Here is a 21278-nt window from a genome sequence, read left to right as displayed (position 1 = left end):
TCGGGACAAGGAACGCCTTTAGGGGACAGAAGATAAGTAAGGCTTGATCCAAAATCTGTTCAGTCAATGAAGGGGCCTTGATAGAGCAGTCTGTCCAAAGGCAAGATGACTTCCCAGTCCCTGTTAGTGGTCGGCTTCTGCACTGAAGAAGGAAGTGTATACGCCTTAAAAAGTTAAAACCTCATTTCCTGCCCGCCCCAATTAAGTAATCACTCTCGGGCTAAAGAGATTCAACGGTAATCCCATTTTGCACAGCTGTGCATCCCATCTAACAGATTCAAAGTGAATCCCATCTTGCACTGCTGTGCATGTCCTTCCTACTGTAAGCCCTGGAACTGGGATCCTTTACTGGTGCCTTGTGGCAGCAAGTTCCACAGCAGCTGTGTGAACCAGCACCTCCTTGTCTTGGTTTCAATTCTGTTGCCCTGAATGAAGCATACCCTCGAGCACTCATCTTTATCTTTTCTGCCAAGCCAATTGTCTTCCTCACCCCTGGGCTGATGTAACCCCTTCCTCCAACAAGCCAGTTTTAAAATTCCATTTTAATTATTCTTTCAAGCAACTTGTCTGGTACTGAAGTGAAGCTGACTGGGGGAGGCCCTCACAGTGTCATCTAAGATATCGTAACAAAAAAATAGGTGTAAACCTGACTGCTTCCAATCCAGCAGATGATTTTATTAGAAACTTGCCGATCTTTGCTATCACCACAGTCAAATCATGCTGAAGTTTCCATAGCATTTTTAGGTGCAATCTCTGATGACCTCTGGGTCTTCACGTGTAGCCCCTGACTCCAACACCACCTCTCTTGACTCCTCAGTCACTGCCACTATCCCATTTCTGGTTACCAAAACCCAGTGTTGATGCTGTGCCAACATCCTGTACGGCGAGAAGCTATTCATGATTCTCCAAGAGAAAATATTCGAATTCCACAGAAAGCTAAGCCCTGGATTCCTTTATAAGGCAGAATATTCACAATCCTTTCAAGTTTCTGCTTCTCCCTTGGAGTTCATCATCTTATCAAAACATTAACACTCTAGGGGAGCTTTCAAAAGGCAGATACTTAGGATGCTAATCTTTCGACAGTGCTTTTATAAAGAAATCGGATATTTATTTCCGCTGAATGTTTGCTGTTCATGCTGCATCTCTAGGACCAGGAATGTGGTCTGCATGCTCACCACTTATTTTTTTTAAATTGCTCACAGTTCTGCTGCTCACATAGGGGAATTTTCATCAGCTGTAAAACATGGCATGCCTGTCAAAGTTATAACAAAGGACTTCAAAGCCTGCATTTGAACTGCTTAGTATTTATGAGTAAGTATTGCAAAGCCAAAATGTTTTTCTATGTTGCTCTGGTATCTAAATCAGCTGAACACCAACGTGCTTTACAGGCAGCTAATTCAGGTTTCTTCTGGCAAGCTTGATTGTTCTCTAAAATACCAGTATCACCAGCCCCTGGAGCTGTAATAAGTGCATGAGGATAACATGCACTCAGTGAGGCCTACCTCTGCTCTCAGCGAAGTCAATAACAGCACTAGCTGTACCTGAACAGGACATGTGTGTATATATTGATTATTGATACATGCACAAATTGCAGAACCAGGCCTTAGCGATGAAGTTAAACATTTCCAGATACGGTACAATGTTTTCAGGATTTCTAAAACACGGGGAAAAGCCAAACAACTAGACATAGTAGCACCAACAGCAAATAGTGTAGAGACATCTTAAGAAACAAAGTAGTGGGTTTGCCAATATACTACAGGAACATCGCTCTCAAGTTATGGACTTCACATGAACGTTCAAAATAACTTTCAAATCGCTGACATTTGTATCCAGACTAAACAAAGATTACATGGTCAATGCTAAGTAAGAAAATAAAATAGACACAAAATGAATCACTCAAAACATGAAGTGTCTGAAATGCCTTAAAGTTGTAAATCTTCAGAACTGCAATTTTCACGCTCAGAAAACCATCATCATGATCTAGATGCTTTATATCATGTCAAGCTGTCTCTGATCAAATTCCCATTTTCAGTGAACTAAGTCACTTGAATAAACAGTATACAGTTTGTAGTATAAACCTACACCACTGGGCAGAAGTGCCTTTTAAGGGATTTGGCTTTTGAAATATTGTGATTCACTTATTCCTGCTTGAAAATGACCCATTCTTCTTCCTTAGCTGTTAGAAAATGTTTCATTGGTTAACAAATCTGGTGAGTTGTCTAACACGCACATGCCAAAATATTCCCATACAGGCATACAAACCTTTGGCTCACGGTCTCCAAACCACAACTACATTTCAGCCACAGGTTTGCCACAAAGATCACAGGCTGTGGGGAAGTCACTTAAGGCTCAGTTTTTCAAAGATAGAGAAGTTAACTCTGTTACAAGCCAACCTAGCAGGTTCCCTGTGGAGGACGCTGCAGAGGCATGCTCAGGGGCCCAGGAGGCTTCAGAAGCGGAAGAGCCACTGGACCAGGGCCTGCGCTACTGCTTGTTTCGGTGAGGAACAATTCACAGGGCCGTGGGCCCCCCCTCCCCGAGGCATCGCATCTTCTCGATTTGTAAATCGAAATTTGCTGCGTGGAGAGCAACTCCTTACTGGTCTTTGCTTTAACTGGTGCCCTCGAGGAAGCCCCTCTCCCAACACCCCGTGTGGTCCATGGCCGCCGGCTCCCAGCAGGACCCTCCGAGCCATTTCCCCGAGCTCGGCGGGGCCTCCCGGCTGCACCCCGGCAGCACCGCCTTCAGCACCACGGACAGCTCCCGTGGCCGCCCAGCCCCAGCCTGCAGTGCCCCCCTGCGCTGCACCCCCCGCCACCTGCATCCCTTGGGCCGCACCCCTGCAGTGCACCCCCCGCACCCGGCCCCTACCTGTCGTCGTTCTGGAAGCTCTGGTCCCCCAGCAGCAGGTCTCGGAAGCGGTAGCGGGGCGGCAGGGGCAGCACCTCGGACTCCAGCTCGTTCATCCTCAGCGCCGCGATGTCCAGGACGACCCCGCTCTTGCTGCTGTCGCCGCCGCAGCCGCCGGGCGACGAGAGCCTGCAGGGGAGGAAGGCAGGGAGGGAGCCCCGAGGAGCCCGGTGGATGCTCGGAGCCAGGCTGGAGCCCACGCCCGCCCCTTCCCGGGGACCCCGTCCAGCCCGCCCTGCCCCGGCCCAATACATTCTCCTGCCCCCGGAGCCGGCGCTGCAGATGCTGTCCAGCCCTGCCTGGCACTGCCCGCGGGGAGGGGTGGGGGTTTGGAGAGGGAAAGAGCCTCAGCCACAGCGCCAGGGGGCTCCTGCCCCTCTGAAAGGGGCTGATGAGGAGGGAGGACCCCCCTCTGCCCATGCTGGCACCAAACCCCTGGAAGAGCCCCGCACGGATGAGTCAACCAGCTGACAAATGGCAGGATGCCTCGCCCCCCCTTGACTCCCAATGCCTACCCCTGGAAGCCACTGGGACGGGGTGGGGGCAGGAAGGGCAAGGGGGCAGGCACATGCTGGGGGAGGATATGCAGCCACCTGCACACCCATGGGCTTGGCAGGAAGCGTCTCCAATGCTCCAGCCCTCCCCCGGCTTACAGAGGCCGGGGCTGAGCCCTTCCACCCCCTCCCCAAAGGATGAAAAGTAGGAAGCACAAAAGGCCCACACATTTTTTTTTTCTTAAAGCACACCTGTGGGCTAAAGAGAGGGGCCCTGCCCTGCTCTGCCTTGTACACAGGTAAGAGCAGAGCACTGCAACCAGGGTTTGGTTTGCAGAAACTACTGTGGGGGGTGTTTGAGGCAGGCAGCCACTGGGACCAGTTTTGTCAATGATCCGTGAGAGATGTGCACCATGCACATAGGTGTTATCCGGCTTTGTGCATCCGCTTTGAACCTCCACCTGCACCCCAAGCCACCTCACCCATTTCTCTAGAGCAGCCAGCTTGAGGAAGTCCCTCTCTGTCACTAGCTCAAATATCTCAGGCACTTTCTGGACAGCGAGAAGAACCAGGGACCCGTGAGAGGTGAAGACGAAGAGGCAATGCCTTTGCAAGATCTTTCTTCCCCTCTCATCCAACACAGTACTGGAGCTCAGAAGTGCCAGAAGACTCAAGGCACCCTACTTGTTCATTAGGCTCATGAGAGCCTGACCCAGACCTCCCTGAAGTCAACAGAAAAACCACCGTGGTCTTCAGATCAAACCCTCTCCACAGAGGACACATAAAAAGACAGCAGCAGAGCTTCAAGCAGCTTGATGTTTCATTGACAACACAACATCCAGTTTCCCAATGGGCTGGCCACCAGGCTGCAGAAGGAAGTCTTAAAGCCAGTCGCAGCCTTTTACACCTTAACTAACTCAGATTCCTCTTAAGGACGACTCACCGGGAGACTATACTATACAAACCCTCATGCGCTGCAGTCCCTAAGTCTGTGAAGAAGCAAGTAACAGACCACATTTCTGCTGAACACGGCCTAAGAAGTTAACAGAGCTTGTTCCTCAGCACTTTGGACCCGAATCTCACCGATTTCTTTGCCGCTATGTCCCATCCCTTACTTCTATACCCTGTCGGGAAGGGCTGCAAGACTCCTTTCAGCTGCCACAGGCACAACACAGCCAAATTCTACATCACCCTGCTCTACAGAGCAGTTGCTGGGCTCCAGTGGGGCTGCACAGGGGTATGAAATGATCCAAAACTTGGCCTGGACTGCTGAGCTGAAGTGGAATCAAGCCAAATTCCACACAGCTCAGGAAGTCCCTCTGGATTTGTGCTGGGGGTGGGGAAAGAAGCTGGCTGGGGCTCTTTAACCTGCAATGCAAGAAGAGACCTAAATAATAATGTCATGACAAAAATCTTTTCTGCTTCAGGCGTTCCTGGAAGGTGCTTTAAGAGGGTCACATCCTATTATGATTACTAACTGCAGGACCCCACTGAGACTAATATGGCAAAACTCCCATGGACTCCAGTGGGGCCAGAGTTTTACTCCTGGACTAGCTGCAATGGGGAAATATCTCTAGGCTAGTCAGACATAATAATGGCATTCATATTATTCATACAGATTATGCAATTCATACATAATCATGGCGGCAGGGACAGCATCTCTTTCTACATGGAAGATTACCGCTCCATCTGCAGGATCATGCCGGTCTCAGCGAGTCCAGCATTGAATGACACTCAGCCCTGTTTAGAAGAATAATAATATACTATTCCCTTTCCTAGAGGGTGGAGAAAGTATTAAGGCTGCAGGAGTGCATACCGCCTTTCAGAGTACCATGCTGCACCTGGGAAGGAGAACTGCACTAATCGATTCCCATTGAATGCAGCGAGCACATTATGCATCTAAGCAGTGCCAGAGAATTTGATCACGAGTCCTTTTGAGCGTACAGTTACTTGTACGTGCAGGGCTGATGCCTAAAGCAGCTCCGAGGTAGTGCAAAAAATGGTAAGGCATGGTTTCAGTAGCATCTAGCACACACAAATACAGCACAGCCCCAAAGTCTGGTTGTCCAGGGTTCACCTGGAATGAGGGGCATTGCGATATCCTGCTTGCAGTCAAACACAGGGCGATAGCTCAGTCCTTAACCAAGGCTTTCGGCTCTGATAATCAAGTTTCTACTGCAACCTGAGCTTGCTGAAAGCGTTCTGAATTTGCTGGGGGAAAAAAAATACAGAGCAGTACTGTTTGTGCATAATGATGTGTCTTTAGCCACAAAGCCTTAGGTTACTTTGAAAAAATCCTGGTAATTTGTTTTTATAAAAACTCATTTTTCCCCCAATTAAGTAATCACTCTTGGCCTAAGACCTTGTGCCCCAAAGCTGTTAAACTAAGTAAATATTTCCAGTTGGCCTACATAGACCTTAAGACATAGAGATGAAAATGAAGGCATGACATTATTACTTCCAGACATATGGAATTATGCTACGCATTTCTGTCGGGGTTTATTCTCGTAAGCAGTTGCACTTCGAATGCCTTGGGTTCAACACTTGCATTAAAAAACATTCAGACAGTTAATATTTCTCCTGCACATAACATACCTTTTTTCTGATTTTAGTTGAAGGTTCAGCAGAAATAGCCTAAACCACACACACCTACATAGTGAAAAAATCTGTGTTAAACAGTGTCCACTGAAACTTCATGCACGCTGCTGTTTAAAAGAATGCTCTTATCCTTTGGACACCCAGAACTGCCGAGTTTCACTGCAAAACGGTGAGATTCATCCTTGTAAGGCTTTTATCACCATGCCACCAAAGTTTGGAGATGTCAAAAAATGTTCAGCAAGCTGTTCCCAATTATCAGAGGTGTAAAATTAAAAAAAGGAATCCTAAAACAACAACGTTCATTGCCTAGCGTTCAAATAGCAATGAAAAAAAATCTTGAATTGATTTGTAGCTAAATCCCAGATCGTGGCAGGAAGAATTCAAACAGCCAACAGCATATAGGAGTCCAAACAAAAGTTAAAATGTATTAACAGGACTTTAATTTTGAGCTAATGCCTCCTTTGCTCCCCACGTCTGCGGACACCGTAGCAGCGAGCACCACACACAAAGACTAGAGATGCAATGCTGTTCCAAGCCTTGGCTGCAGAGGGATGAGTGGATTAAAGCTAATGAGCTCCTAAAGATCTGTTTATCTGTCTTTTTGAAGATCCATAGCTAGACAGTGATTTTCTTTTATTTGTAAACAGGGTGGCCTTTTGGAGTCTGTTTGGCAAAGAGCCTGACAGCTGCATCAACCTTGGTTCCCTTCACTACGATTTCTCATGCATGGGCTGCTCTTCTCTGCCTGCATCTGAACACGGGGCATACACAAGAGTGGTGCGGCTGGCAGCACAACTAACTGAGATTGAATATGCACACAGAGGGCCAAGCACATCCCACACCCATCTCCGAGAACTTTCATGGAGCTAAGCCAAGGAGGAATCCGGCCTGAAAAGCATCCAACCAATGCACTTGTAGAGTTGCTGAGAGCTCATGAAGTGGTGTGAGAAGTGTCAGATTGGTCAGAGCCCAAGAGTGCAGTTTGGTTGGTAAAGAAATGTCTCTAGAGATGCTGCAGGTTGAGCAGCACACCTCACAATCAGGCTCACCCATGAGAAACACCTCTAAATCTATAACAATGATCTAGTGCCTGGATCTTGTGAAGCTGCCTGCTCACTGGTGTTCAATAAAGGCACTGCTGTGTCCTCCTGACAAGATGAAAAAAGGAGTTAGTGGTTTCTTGAAGGGTTGGGCTCCACCCAGGGTGACCGGAAGAGAGGACATCTCCTGCTAAGACCAGCCAGGATTGAATTTGAAGGCAGCTGCCTAAGTGGCCCATGTTTTTAGATGGCTCCTCCACTACATTTCTGTGCAGTGCTGCGTGGGTAGCCAATACCCACCTGCATCTGAGTGCACAAACCATGGTTTAACCAGAGCAAGAGGCCCTGTGCTCTGCCATTACTTCCAGCTCAGCTCTCCTGGGCCTGAGCATCCCAGAAAGAGCAATTCTCTAAACTTCATTCCCCTGTGCACTCTGTGAAACCATAGTGCACAGCTAACGTGCTGATCATCACCTCTCCCAGCAACATGATGCCTATGGAAGGCAGAGGAGCTTGTCACTCATGACTGAGGATGCTTCTCCTTGTGCCACAATTTTCCCACCTATGAAATGAGGATGCTCCTGCAATACTTCCCTGCAGTGTGGGCAAAGGGCTCAGGTACTGCACCTATGGGGTCAACATCTTGCAAGTGCCTACATGCCAACCAGAAGCCCTCCATGCATGTTTGCCCCAACTTTGCAAGGTGCTGAGCCATTCTGGCTCCCTCTGAAGCCAACAGGAGCTGCCAACGCTCAGCCCCTTTGTATAATCCACTCCGAGTCTTTGCAAGAGAAAAAAGCATCATGCTGCCACAGCGACTTCACCTCCAACTTCCTCCTAGCTCTCACTTCCTTGAGTAGGGACAAGTGCAGCCGTTGCTGGGCTCTCTCTTGAAGTCATCATTGCCCCCGGCTTCTATGATGAACAATAAGCTGCTCCGGAAACTCTGCCCTTTAATTTTCTATATGTATTAAAAAATATAATAGTCATTGATGGCTTCTCCTCCCACAGCTCTTATGGTTACCGGGTTACAGTTGCTTTTCCCCTTCCTTTTGAGCGACATCCCTGTGGGGGTATCTTAATGGCCAAGTGCGTAGGGGAAACACATGTTCCTTTCCCAATTGTTTGACTGGAAACAGGATCACACTCTCCTCCTGTGCGACTGACAATTGCTTGAGTGATCAACACAGGTTCCTTGGCAATAAATGGAGCAATGAGCCGGCCTGCCAGAAGGCAGCGGGGTGCCCCAGATGGAGCAAGAGAGGGACAGGGGAAAGGGATAAAGGGGGGCGCTGAGAACGGCAGCAGCCTGCACATGCAGTCACACACATGAAAGAAACTCATGAATGGAAAAAAGTCAAGCACGAAAGTTACACCAGCCTCTTGGGCCAAATCAATCGCTGCTATGCTGACAGCACATCACGCGGACAGACACTCACCTTGGCAGCTTCCTAGGGGTGACATTTCCACTGGGATCGCTTCTTGTGGAGCAATTCCTTACAGTCATCTTGGGCACGACTAGGTCCCCCTTTACCACCATTTCCGCTGGATGTGTCCTTCCATCTGCCCTCGCATTGTTAACAAGGAAAACTCCTGCCTCTGTTTGCCCCCAGCTTCTCCTGCAGACGCCCCTCCACGTTTCTGCTGCAGCTGCCCCACATCCCCTACTTTGCCCGGACCTGCCCCGCACTGCACAGGAGACAGGAATCTCATCCGCACACTTGTCCTCGCCGAACGGTTATTCTCCACAACCCCAGTGCCAGGCTCGGCAGAACTGCAAAATCCTCTGTGCTTACAGGTGCTGTCACTTGTTTGGGGAGAGGAAGAGCTTGCTTTCCCCCCCGGTTCCTCATTGACGAGCCAGAGTTGGAGTGTTTGGGGGGTGACAGGAGAAGAGGCAGCAATACCCCACACAGCGGGCACGAAAACGCAGAGTCTGCCTGGCCATCAGAAGTGTCAGCATCAGGTGCATCAGCGTGACGGCAGCCTAAGTTCAGGCAGCTCTCTCCAAGCACACATGGAAGTCAGCCTATCCCTGGCTCGCGCATGCTGCCGGAGCTGAACGCTGAATGCTGTCTGAAACGCTCCCATCTGTCAGCAGCCATATGTAGCTCATTTACATGGTGAAAAGCCTGGGATCTCCTTGGCCCGGATCTGAGAGCCACGTATGATGCAGCACGAGTACCCGCACGCAGTGGTCAGTCAGCTGCCACACAGATGTCTGTATGCTTCTCCGTGCTCGGGAGGGCTGCTCTCATGAAGGCAGCTTCGCTGACTACACCAGCCCAGCTGGTCAGGACTTGAACAGAGAACTTGAAGACACATCAGAGGCTAATATCTGGAGCCACCAAAAAAAAAGCCTTAAAATACAAGAGAAGGGGGGGAAAAAATCTCTTTTGCTCTGTTGTATCCTGAGCCAATGTACAGTATTAAGAAATTATCTAGATCTGGCAAGCACAAGGGTTTAAAACCACGCAGATTTATTAGATACTGGAAGGGAGAGGAAAAAACAGGAAGCACTCCCTAAGGCAGCATCTTCTTGTCTATCGTGCAATTAAAACAATTGTGGCTTCCCTTCCTTCTGGCCAATAAACAAAACCTGGTTTAATTAAAAAGGGGGAGGGAAGGGAGAGGAAAGGTGTTGACGGAGTGCTATGTGTAATGGGGAAATCACCGCAAAAAGAGCCCAGGCAGCAGTACCCCACGATGCTGCCAGCTTCCAGCGGCACTTTATTAGGGATCTTGAAATATTTAAAGGATATTATGACAATGGGATATAAAAAGCTAGCAAGCTTAGAAAAATCACTCATGCCATCATTTTTCGTCTCTCACTGATACCCGACGTCCAAGAAATAAGGTCAGGTACTGCACCACTTGGGCAGGTGGAGACGTCCATAGCCCCATCACCACTGTGTCCTTGCACTTCCCAAGCGTGTCGAGATTTGTCCTCGCAACACACTTGTGAGGGACACAAGCATCATGATCTCCAGTTTACAGAGGAGGAACTGAGCTGCTTATAAATGGCTGAACCAAGGAAAACTTTGGTGAGGCCAAGAAATGCACATTGCATCTTCTGGCCCCCAGCCCAGCCCAAGAGCTTCCTTCCACCCCCAGCTTTTCAAATAAATTGCTCAGAATGACAATATTTTCCCTAGCATGTCCCATAGCAGAATTTATCTGTGAGCTTCCCCGGTTTCACTGCTGTCATTTCAGACAGCCTCATCTCAAAGTCTTTTCTTAAACGTTAAGCCTCACAGCAAGTTGGAGGAGCTGGCTAGTTTTGCTACCCCCGTTTTTCACATGCAGAAGTATTAAGCTTCTTTCCCCTAACCGGCAGCGACATAATCAGGAATAGAAACCAGCAGCTGTGAATCCTATTGCCTCCTCTGGTTGTTGGGAGAAGACAGAAAAATTGCTATGTACCCTTTTCCCTGAAGTACAAAATTAAAAAGTTTCCTCATGTAGTTTCCATGCACACTACAATGCCTATCACTGCTAAAAGAAGGTAAAAACACCCTGATAGCAAAACAAGGCTCTTGGGTTTGGAGAGGGGAAAAAAACCCAGTAAGAAAGTCAAAGGAAAACAGGCAAATAAAAACATGTCAAAACTCTGGATGACAGGGCTTTTCACACCTTTTAGTCTTTCAAACCTGTTTGGAGCATTGATTGGAGTGAATGAAACTTCAACCAGGGTAACAATGCAGATTAAACCAAGCGGAAAGGAGAATGGTATGTGGGTTTCCTCACGCTACTGCATGGCCATGCAGCTCAGGAACAGGCAGGAGCGATCTACAACCTTGCTGCCAAGGGATGGGTGTGTAATCAGGGAAATACGGGATCTTTCCCTTCAAACTAGGCAAAGACCAGTTCTCTAATTCAGCAAAGCTTCTGTGTGCACATGAGCAACCTTCTCCGGTCTTAAGCATTCGGTACAGAAGGTGCCACTGAGACAGACTCTGCCTTTAGTGTCCCCAGCCGCTACTTGATGCTACATGTCACATGCCTCCAAGTGGATGCTAGAGAGGCCACACACACACACATTATATTATATCTATACACACACATATACATGTATACACACACACATATATATACATAAACACACGCAGTATATATATACATATATGAATAAACTATTTCAGGGTAGTGGCTGCAGTGCTGGCCAGACACAGGGGAAAGGGGACATATAACCAGGGGATTATTGTCTCTTGCTCAGAACCAGTGGAGGAGAGAAGGGAGTCCAGCAACCAGTGTCAACATGGTTGACAGAAGGGTGTTTTGGAAAAAACTACTTCTTCCCTTGCCCTCAGGCAGATGTATTGCTAACTGCAGGCAGTGTCAGGGAGGAGACAAGAGACCAAGCCATATGGCAAACACCCCTCAAAGCTGTCAAGCCTGGACCCCATGGGTGGGGCAGACCCACTTTCTGCCATGTGAACTCAGGGCATTCTCTCCTTCTGCTAACTCCAACAAACAGCCGGCTTCCTTCCTCCAAAAACCACATGCAGAAGTACAATGGAGCCAAAAGAGGACCTGTGAAGCAGAACCCAGACTCTGGCAACCATTAATCATTTCAGTTTCCACTTTGCTCAGAGATACCCTCCTACCCCTGCTTGCCCCTAGGCCTAATGCCGCCAACTCCCTGCATCACCCTGGCTGACATTAGGAAGCTCGCCATCAGGGAGTGCTAGCATTATCCACTCTGTTAGGGAAAGCCACTCAGCAGAGGTTTGCAACCGCTTCAGCCCTTTGCTTGGAAGCACAGCTGCCACTACAATAACAGTTTCAAGCTACACACTTCTATATTGGATTTAGGCGCTGCGTGCACCATCCTCCCCTCTCTGCAAAGGCTCATGTGCACACCACTGAGAGCAAGCAGCTTCAGCCTCTCTGGGAAAGGCAGTGCCTTTCGCAAAAGGAGCAGCTGAGCACATACTGCACGGGAATGAAGTACAAAGCATTCACGGGGCACCTGTTCCTTAATGGGAGATAGCGATACAGGCTGCTCATCCGAGAACAGTCCCAAAGGGCTCTGGCAATTAGCAATCGGGACAGAGCAATTACAAAAAGCTTCCTGTAGGGTAAATGAATCTGCATTTTAGTCTCCGCTCGGAACAATTTCTAAATACAAAAGAAACCCCAAGAGAAACATCTAATGCGGCACGTATGGGGTTAAATACTGGGACTCCTGGGTTCAATTTCCAGCCTTGCTGATTTTTTGGAAGTTGCAGTTTTAAGTCGCAGACTCTTTGCTGTGATGAGCCAATGTCGGAATGTTATTTGAAAATAGTTTGGAGAAGAAGAGAGGCGCCAAGGGTAGAGCGATTTAGCCAAATGTACGAACTTGGAAAACCTCTGGAGCTCAGCTCTTCACCTCTGCCTGTTTACGTGGGTCCTACATGCCCATGCAGTGGTGGGGCCCACTGACCCTCATCAGGAAGGCGCTCCTAGCCTGCTGAGTGCTAGACCTAGCATAAAACACAGCACCAGCCCCAGACAACCTGCAGTCTCTGAACTAAAGCAGAAACACAAAGAGTTGCCTTACAACACAGCAGAGGCAGTCGCTGAGAATAAAAATCAGGTCTCCTGACTCCTGGCCCAGTGCACTGTCCACTGCAGCACACAGTCCTCTTACCCTACTGGCAAATAGCTAAATAATTAGCTACATCTCCATTCCCCAGCCTCGCAGTAAAGTTTATAACAGAGTGCGGGGAACGTTTAATGCAGCTGATTAGAATGACAGTCAGACAAGACAGCATAATGGGTTCATTTGCAACCATTTCAGTTCATTGTGTAACTATTCAAATAAAGCATGCATCGGCCTAACTGATCAATTCCTGCACAATGTGCAAAGCCTCAGTTTCCTAAGGCCTCCAGATGTGTTTGCCCTCCACTCCTGTCTTCACTTGGGAAGGGAGGTCTGCAAGGATTTCACTTTTGCACCTAAATGAAAATCCTCTAGAATAGAAACAGCTAATTACAACGGCCTTGGCACTGGAGTGGTCCTGTCAGAATATGCTGCCCTTGAAATGGGGAGACTGGGGCTTAGAGTTAAGCCAGAAAGCCCCAGCTCAGTACCAGGAGATAACTAAGCACAAGACATTTCTTTCCTCTGACCTGAAAGCCCCCTGGGCCCTGCAGTTCGACCTTCTACAGATGCAATAACATGCCTACACCCCACTGGGATCCAGACCCTCGGTGCTTCAGTCCCTGAAAAGGCACCTAATGCATTGCACACCAAAAGCATTAGGGTTGAGGTAAAATGGGATGTCAGGCTGGCTTCTTAGCAAAAAAGAGTCACTTCTCCCCATGCCCACAGCGATGGATCAGTCTGCTAGACTTTAACCCCTTCTGGTTTCAGCAGTTTGTTGGCTGGTGTAATTATACAGATCATTAATCCGGTTGTACCATAGCATGGCTCAAGCTGTCACAATGGCCGCAGAGAAAGCTCTGTGGCAACATGAAGGATGTCAGAGGCCTTACACGTCCGAACGGCAGAAAGGCAGCACTCGGTTCTTGAATCATCTCCCTGCTCACACACAGCCCCTTGGCGAGAGACCTCACAATCGGACCAGGCTCTTAATCACCAGCAAATTCTAGACTTGGCTTGTCTGGGGAATCGGATACAATTAGCTGTGGGCAGCTAATCCAGCCGGGACATACCCAACTTGGGATGCTGCATTGATACTTAACTGTTGGACCACTAAAATATATCATCTCTTTATAAACTTAGATGCTATAGACTGCCGTTTGGGTTGCCTTGTCCATGATGCTGTGGTTCAAGTCCCAGGAAGCCTTGGACCTGCAGAGGAAAGTAACTCTTCATTCTTTGCATGGGGTTTCATTTGTACCACAGCGAAGCAGCTCATTTTAAAAATGCTGAGCAGAATTCAAAAGACCCTTGCGAAGCCCGATGCTAACAGCATTTACTTTGCTGTAACTAAAAAGCAAGTCATTCGATATCAAAACCTGGCCCATGAGCCTCCCCTAGAGACTCCATTTAATCCTAGACTAAATCACCACAACTGCCAATATGCACCAGAATCATCCGGGGGGGGGGAAAAATCACCAGGTCTTTAGCTTAAGGAGTGTTAATAATAGGGTTGAGTTCCCTGCGACCTCACACCCCAAAGAGATAACCTGGGTAAAGGCAGCAAGGATTCACATATCAGAAGCCTCTGATATAGCTTTGGCACCGGTATTAACCCCTATGTTGCCACTGCCTATGTCAGAAAGTTAAAGGGGGTATCATTGCCATTAAAAAGACCAGGAAGCCTGTCCCTCTTTACACATCTTCTTCTGACTTGTCCCATCTGTCACCCAGATTTGCAAACACATCTCAAAACAGAATTGCTTGCTCCCATGGCATATCAGGGGACCTACAACCACCTCTGTCCTCCCCAGCACCGAAAACGTCTCAACTGAGCCTCGCCTTTCACAAGGAGTGGCGTTTGCTCCAATGGGATCTGCCATCGCGCCACATCATTCCGCTTCACTTTAAAAATAAGGCTATAAAACTGGGAAGCTGCTAATACCTATTAACAAGTTGCCAGGAAAATTCTCCCATCTGCGTAACCACATGCTGCAAACCACTACAAGCAACAGAGGAAAGGCAAGCCACAGGATCACCGCAAGTACCGCACCTGACTATTGAAAGAATGAAATAAGGAAGGGAAGTAGGAAGAAGACGTGCTGTATTTGGTAGCTATACTGAGACAAAAAGAAATGCAAAACTCCAGAGCTCTTGGTTCAGAGATGATGCCTTTTATTAGACCAACAAAGAAATCGCAAAAAAATTATCTTTCTTTGCAAGCTTTCAGGCACACGCGCCCTTCCTCAGGCTCAGGGCAACTTAAAAATGGTAAAAGTCTTCATAGGTAGAAAATAAATACCCGTCTCTATCCATTGTTTACTATTTGCATACATATGTATGGTTTACTATTCATTCCCTCCAGGAAGAGTGCACACCAACTCCAGAGGCTTCCTCAGCCTGACAAAGGGTTTTTAAACCCAAAAGCTTGCTAAAAAAAATTTTCCCAGCTATTTAAGTTGGTCCAATAAAAGATATCAAATGCACCCAAAGAACCTTGTCTGCCCATGTCCTTGGACCAACACAGCTACAACCCGCACCCCTGTCTATCCAGGTATGTACGTGGAGAGATCTAGGGACAGGCTGAGAAAGGATGTGAAACAGGCTTTCTGAGTTGCAGGGCTCAGGAAACCTCAAAAAGTGTCTCCAGTGGGTTTGAGAGCAGCACTGAAGGGCTCTAAAGAGAAGCTAGCACAGTGCCGGGGACACCAAGAGCGGCTGCTGGAAGGGTGGCCGCGGTGGAGAGCACAGAGGTTAGTATGCGGGCGCTGTATGGTTTATTAGGGAGCACTTGTGCTCTGATGGCAGCATCCTGCTTTGCTGTCCTGCTGCTGAGAGTGCAAGGCAATTCGAGAGTGGGCAATTTCCCAGCTCCATTCAAGTCGCTCAGCACAAGGGAATCCCCGGGGATCCACTAGATTTGGGTGCACTCGGTTCCCAGTCTCAGCAGCACCACCTGCCGACAAGCCAGCTGCAGTGGGAGCACAAGTTGTGAAGTGGTCTCAGGCAATAAAACCAGCTGGGAAGGAGAAGAGCATAATTCCCTCTTATCTCTGCTTTGCAAACATACTTCAAGACAGACTCGGCTTTCAGCAATGATCGGCCTTACAGATTTACAGTTCTCCCAGCAGCTAATTCCCCACATCACAATGGTTTCTGAAAGGAGACGGGGCCAAGATTCCCTTCTGAGAACTGAGCTCTGGTTTGCCAGCCAAAAAGCAATGCTCACAGTCACCGGGGCAAGCTGCTAGAGGCTGACAAATCTTTCTTTATATCTGAACTAAAGACTTCAAGGGTTAGTTCGGCTGGAGCAATTAGTGCCTAAGGAGAGACAGAGTTTAATGCAGCGCGAGGTCTGCCTCAAGGGCTTTCTCCCACTCAGAAAGTGGAAAACAAAGACAGCGAAGGCTGCCTGTATCCCAGCTCTGCGCCATGTGTGGGCATTCACTGCTCCAGCTGTCACAGGTCAATAATACGTTCCAAAAGCAAGGGTACGTATACCTGAAAACTTCTTCAGAAGAATTTTTCCAACTATTTGAGCTGGTCTAATAAAACATATCAAATTTACCCAGAGAACTTTGTCTGCCATAATAAGATGGCATTCACACAAAGGTTCGAAGCAGTTTAACTCATGCTTTTTAGTTTCATTTCTAGCTCATTCTGATTTTCTTTCCAGACAAACCCAGAAAGTCACAAGCAATGGTGACTCTTGGATGCAATCGAGGTAGTGAGCGAACAGCTTCCTTGGGACCCCAAATTAGCCTTTCACTGGGTGACCCAGGAGAGTCCTAATAAGACAGGGATCATGTTACTTGGTGGCTGCTGCTCTGAATCCTACTACAGTCTGTAATGATCAAGAGGCGCAGCCCTGTCCTACATAAAGGAATCTGGTGTGGTGCATGTGAAAAGCACGCTGCACCTAGTGCAAATGGGTGCAGCAAATCAGCAGAGATCCATGAATGGACGAGCAGAAAGCAAGCTGCCTTCCCGTCCCTGCAGCTGTGGAAAGACCTCGTGCCTTCAGTTTTATGCTTTGCTGTTTGCTTCACCTCCTCGGCCGACAGGGAAGCGTCATGAGTTTAACCTGCTGCAGCGAAGCCAACCCAGGAGAAGAAGGGTCTACCACTTGAACCAATTCTTCCTCTGTGACATCAAAGACCGCTGCCATTGATTACACTTCTCTCGAAGTCATCATTGCAGGAATTGCAGGCACCACTGAGCCTTTGGAAAAGCAGAGCCAAAAAAATAAAAAATAAAAGGCCTACCCACTGACCCCTCTCTAACTTCCTGACTACCCAATTTACTTCACATGTACATAGTAGCATCTAACCAACACAGAGCAGGACAAGACCACTGGCCAGACGGGCACCCCTCTCATCAGAGCGCACACAGAAACATGAGCAACCCACATACGTCTTACACAGAGATACGACTTTCCTACTCGGTGTCTCCAGCAGAAATAGCCTTGGACTCCCCACCTATTGCACGCGTTGTCTCCTTCTACCTCTTCCTTCTGCAATAAACCGTATCCGCTGCAGCCAATGCCCCGGTTGCGTGATTCCCTCTCTGTGCACAAACACCCAGCCAAGTTTGAGAAGGGTGATTTAAAAGAAACCTAAAATCAGGAAGGGGAAATGGTAGGAGAAAGTTCCCCAGCCTTTCCCAGCTCTTTCACATACTCTGCACACAATGGTGAACATCTATACAGAGGGCAACCTTCTTTGCCGGAGCCCCATTTATACAAACACTCTAATTACATGAATGCCCAATCTGGTCACTAAAATCCCACCCCCAAAAACCCAACCCAAATACCAGGGACTTATAGGAATAATAATATGACAATATCTAGTACATTTCTGGACTGTTGAGTACTGGTTTTGTTTGCATGTTCCTCTTTCATTTGAGTGCTATTCTGCAACCAAGAGCTCTCAGATCTTGGAACATGTTGCAGATGGCAACAAGGGACAGGCAGGAAGTGAGGGCCTTCTGTAATTCACAGCAGACAAATAAACCCCACGTGCATGGCAAAGAGCACAGAGCTGACAATCTAGGTACACAAACTCCATTTTGAATGTGCAGCTGGGCTGTCTTCTCTGCTGCCTTTCACTTCTGTACGGAGATAAAACCCAGAAGGAACAATAAAGGAAATCCTTGCACCTTGTAGTAGCTTAATAACAGAGTCATAAACTGTTATTATCTCTCATCCAAACGGAGCATCTGTCCACACGGAGATGGCTACCATGCAGGGCAAAACAGGCTCACCAACCTCCCCCCACACACATGCATGCACCTGAAACCCATGGGGGAAATAACGAAGCTTTAGGTCTCCTAAAGAGGCTAATCAGGGGACTCCTTGACAAAGGGGATCTCACCCCAGTAGGAGCCTACAGAAAACAGCAACAGAACTGTGGGAGAAAGGAAGATAGACAGACTCCCCCGGTGCCATACCACATTCCCATGGGGAAAGGAAATATCCTTCACAGAGCAGCATCCTCACGCTCAAGACAGTTTGCAAATCCACTTGCAGTTCCATGGGTGGGGAGGAAGTAGAAGCAAGGAGTTGTGTGCACACAGTCCCTATTTTATCTGGATCTGCGTATTTCTGTGCATATTTCTAGCTAGAGAGAGCTAGTTTGGGGATCCCTTGGAAAGTCCACGCATCTCCCTGCTTCACCTCTGTGCCCCCAGGGTGGTGAAGTGTAAAGCCAGCATACCCGCAAGGCTGAGACTCTGTAGAGGGGTGCGTTTGGTCCCTGGAGGTGTAAGGGAGTCACAGCATAGCTCCTCGGGGCAGTCAGCCCCTGAACCACCCAGCTGCATTCTGCAGAGGGGCAACGGACTGCAAGAGGCCAAGGACTGATATGGTGATGGCAAGGTGAGACCTAAATACATGCACCTGGGACGTGTGCAGCAGGGAGCAATACCAATGCTGCTTGGCAGAAGGGCCTACAAGCCTCCTATGCAAAGATCACCTCCTATGCAAAAATCAAACCCACAGGGTAAGCTTTTTGAGGGAGGGACTATCTTTCTGTTCTGTGTCTGGACAGCGCCTAGCACATGGGAGGCCTGGCCGAGGATCAGGCCTTCTAGGTGCTGCCGCCATACAAAGAACAAAAAGTTTCAGCCCTCAAGCCGAATCATCTGTTTGCAAGTTGCATTAGGACTTACGTCCCCAAGTGCTGCCCGGACCTCTCCTCTCCCCTCCCGCACACATCTGATGTTCCACCCAGCAGCTGTCACCTTTGCAAACAGGTGGCACAAAGAAGCAAACTGGCTCTTTTTGGTGAAGAGAACAGGGCCCATGCACTCATCAGGTCTGGCATGTCAAAGGTCTGTGAGCCAAAGGGCAAATCAAGAGAAGCAAGATTTTGGGGGGCTCTTTCAATGTCACAGTTTCTATGGGATGGATTCCTTAAGCTCATCATTAAGTGGAAGCCCCGTGTGACCTGAGTTTTCAGGCCGTCTTATGGATTGCAGCCACTGGCACTGAGCAAGTTGAGTTAATGACTTATTAAATAGACTTTCCCCTTCATCTTCTATTTCACCTCTTCGGAATGAGAGTCTCCCCGAGCTACTGTGAGCATGAAGAAATGACACATGACAAAAGACAGACCTGGCAGTGCAAGCCACCCAGGTTTCCTCATCGGATGAGAATAAGCTTACCGACAATCTTAGCTTGCAAAATGAACCTGGCACCTGACAACTGTATCCCAACGTGAAGAGCTCTGCTAGTGAATATTGGTACTGGTGAGATCACAATGGTGCTCCCAGGGAAGCTGGACCGTATCGACGACGAGCTCCCGTTCCCCTGCACGGATTGATTGCTACACGCATGCAAAGACCCGAGTTTCATCCTTTCCCCATTCCTAGAGGAGAGGCTTTTAGCTTTTGCATCACAGCAACTCTGTTTCACCAGAGCTTGCAACCTGCCGTAAAAGCTGCTGAAAGCAGAAACCTGGGGTGTGAAGTCTTTACAGAAAAGACTGCACTTTTTTTCCCCTGCACAGATGTTACTATTGCTGTCCCCTTAGGCTCCTCTGTTTTGGGGGCAGCTTCAGTTCCTTCATGTGTCGTAGCTCAAGCAGCCCCTTAAAAAAATAACAAGAAGAACGGCAAGTCATGAAGGTCTAGTTAGTCACTCCATCCTGGCAACTGCATGTGTGTAACGACCACGTATTTTTATAACAACTCCGAGAAGGGGACTGACACAAAGGATTCTTGGAGACTCTCTGCAACTTCACCTGCTTTCGCCCATCTGCCAAAATACCCCTCTCTATGCTAACGTACGTAAATATGATTTATCATCATGCGAGCCGAGGGGCGGCCAGAAAACAAAAGCATGCTTTGCATTTGTAAAGAGCGCCCTGCAAACTTCGCTAGACAAACAGTTTAAGACAGCATCAGAAGGATGACTAAAATCCTCATGGCTCTACGAAGCCGAGGTCCACGCCATCCACTTGCCCATTGCGGGAAGGTTTTGTGGACCCTAGGGAAAAAAAAAAGCTTTTCCTAAACAAGGAGAGTCAGGAGCGTGCTAGTTCAAAGCAGGGGTGCTGGTTGTCGCCGCAGGGTCGCCAGCCCGACGGAGGGCGTTTGTACCCGAAAGCGCGCTGAGAAGAATTCTGCTAACTGTTTGAGCCGGTGTAATTAATAAGCGGTATCGAGACCCCCCCTCGCCTGCCTTTGTTCAAAGCATTGACAGCAACATTCATTGCTCAAAGCAGCAGACAGCTGCGACCAGAGCTAGCAGGGCTGCGACCCAGGAGGGCGCGAGGACCGAATGGGACCGTCACCTCCACCGGGGACTCAGCGATGCCCTGCTTCCCGGGGACTCTCCCGTCTCGCCTCGCGCCAGCCCAAATCCTGCGTCGGGGTGGTGGAAAGGGGTCTCGAGCATCTCCCCTGCAGTGTCAGGGGTGGGCGGTGTGTGCTCCTTCCCCCAGGCACGATCGGGGGCAGAAGCATCCCCTGCAGAGCCCGGGGCTGGAAGGGGAGCAGAGCCGAGCCCTACCTGTGCGAGCTGCCGTCGTCGTCGACGAAGCTGTGGTTGGTGTAGCCCTCGGGCCGGCCATCCTGCGGGGCGGCGGGCTTGTAGATGCCCGGCAGGCTCCGCTCCTCGCCTGACAGCGGCATCGGCGCTCACGCCCTCCCGGCCCCGGCGCCCGCGCATGGTCCGCGGCTGCCGCGCGGGGACCCGCCGCCGGCTCCGCCGAGCATCGCCCGCGGCCCCACGGCCCCCTCTGCCGGGCGCGCGCCGCCCGCGTCCGCTCCCGCCTCTCCTCACGTGGCGCCGCGCGGGACCCCCCCAGGCGCGGCCTGCCGCCTGAGGCGGGCAGCCCCGGGGGGGCGGGGGCGGTCTGCTCCCACACCAGCGGCCTGGTGCCTTCCAGCCGGGCGGGACAGCCCCGCCACGGCCCTGCCGCCTAGCGCCTGAGGCGGGCAGCCCCGGGGGGGTGGGTCTGCTCCCACACCAGCGGCCTGGTGCCTTCCAGCCGGGCGGGACAGCCCCGCCACGGCCCTGCCGCCTAGCGCCTGAGGCGCGCAGCCCCGGGGGGGGGGGGGGGTCTGCTCCCACACCAGCGGCCTGGTGCCTTCCAGCCGGGCGGGACAGCCCCGCCACGGCCCTGCCGCCTAGCGCCTGAGGCG

At 49.6% G+C, this 21278-nt stretch overlaps 1 protein-coding gene across 5 annotated transcripts in view; it reads right to left on the bottom strand.

Annotated features, from left to right (window-relative positions):
• KCNT1 (potassium sodium-activated channel subfamily T member 1) overlaps positions 1-20765 on the bottom strand; it is a 169440-nt gene extending 148675 nt beyond the window's left edge. For 4 of the 5 annotated variants that reach the window (XM_090021364.1, XM_090021369.1, XM_090021365.1 and 1 more), the window contains exons 1-2: positions 8482-8552; positions 2872-3039 (exon numbers count right to left, since the gene is read on the bottom strand). In XM_090021364.1, coding sequence (XP_089877490.1) covers positions 2872-3039; positions 8482-8549 — 236 coding nt within the window. In that variant the 5' untranslated portion in view covers positions 8550-8552. Of the gene's footprint in view, positions 1-2871; positions 3040-8481; positions 8553-20643 lie in introns of those variants that run through there. The other variant, XM_090021363.1, reaches the window with a different exon arrangement.
• Between the last annotated feature and the right edge of the window lie 513 nt (positions 20766-21278).

This window comes from Crocodylus siamensis, chromosome 11 (genome assembly GCF_052110815.1).
Source record: "Crocodylus siamensis isolate JL-2025a chromosome 11, ASM5211081v1, whole genome shotgun sequence".
Lineage (NCBI taxonomy): Eukaryota > Metazoa > Chordata > Crocodylia > Crocodylidae > Crocodylus > Crocodylus siamensis.
Note: the sequence above shows the minus strand (reverse complement) of the source record. Positions and strands in the feature narration are given on the sequence as shown.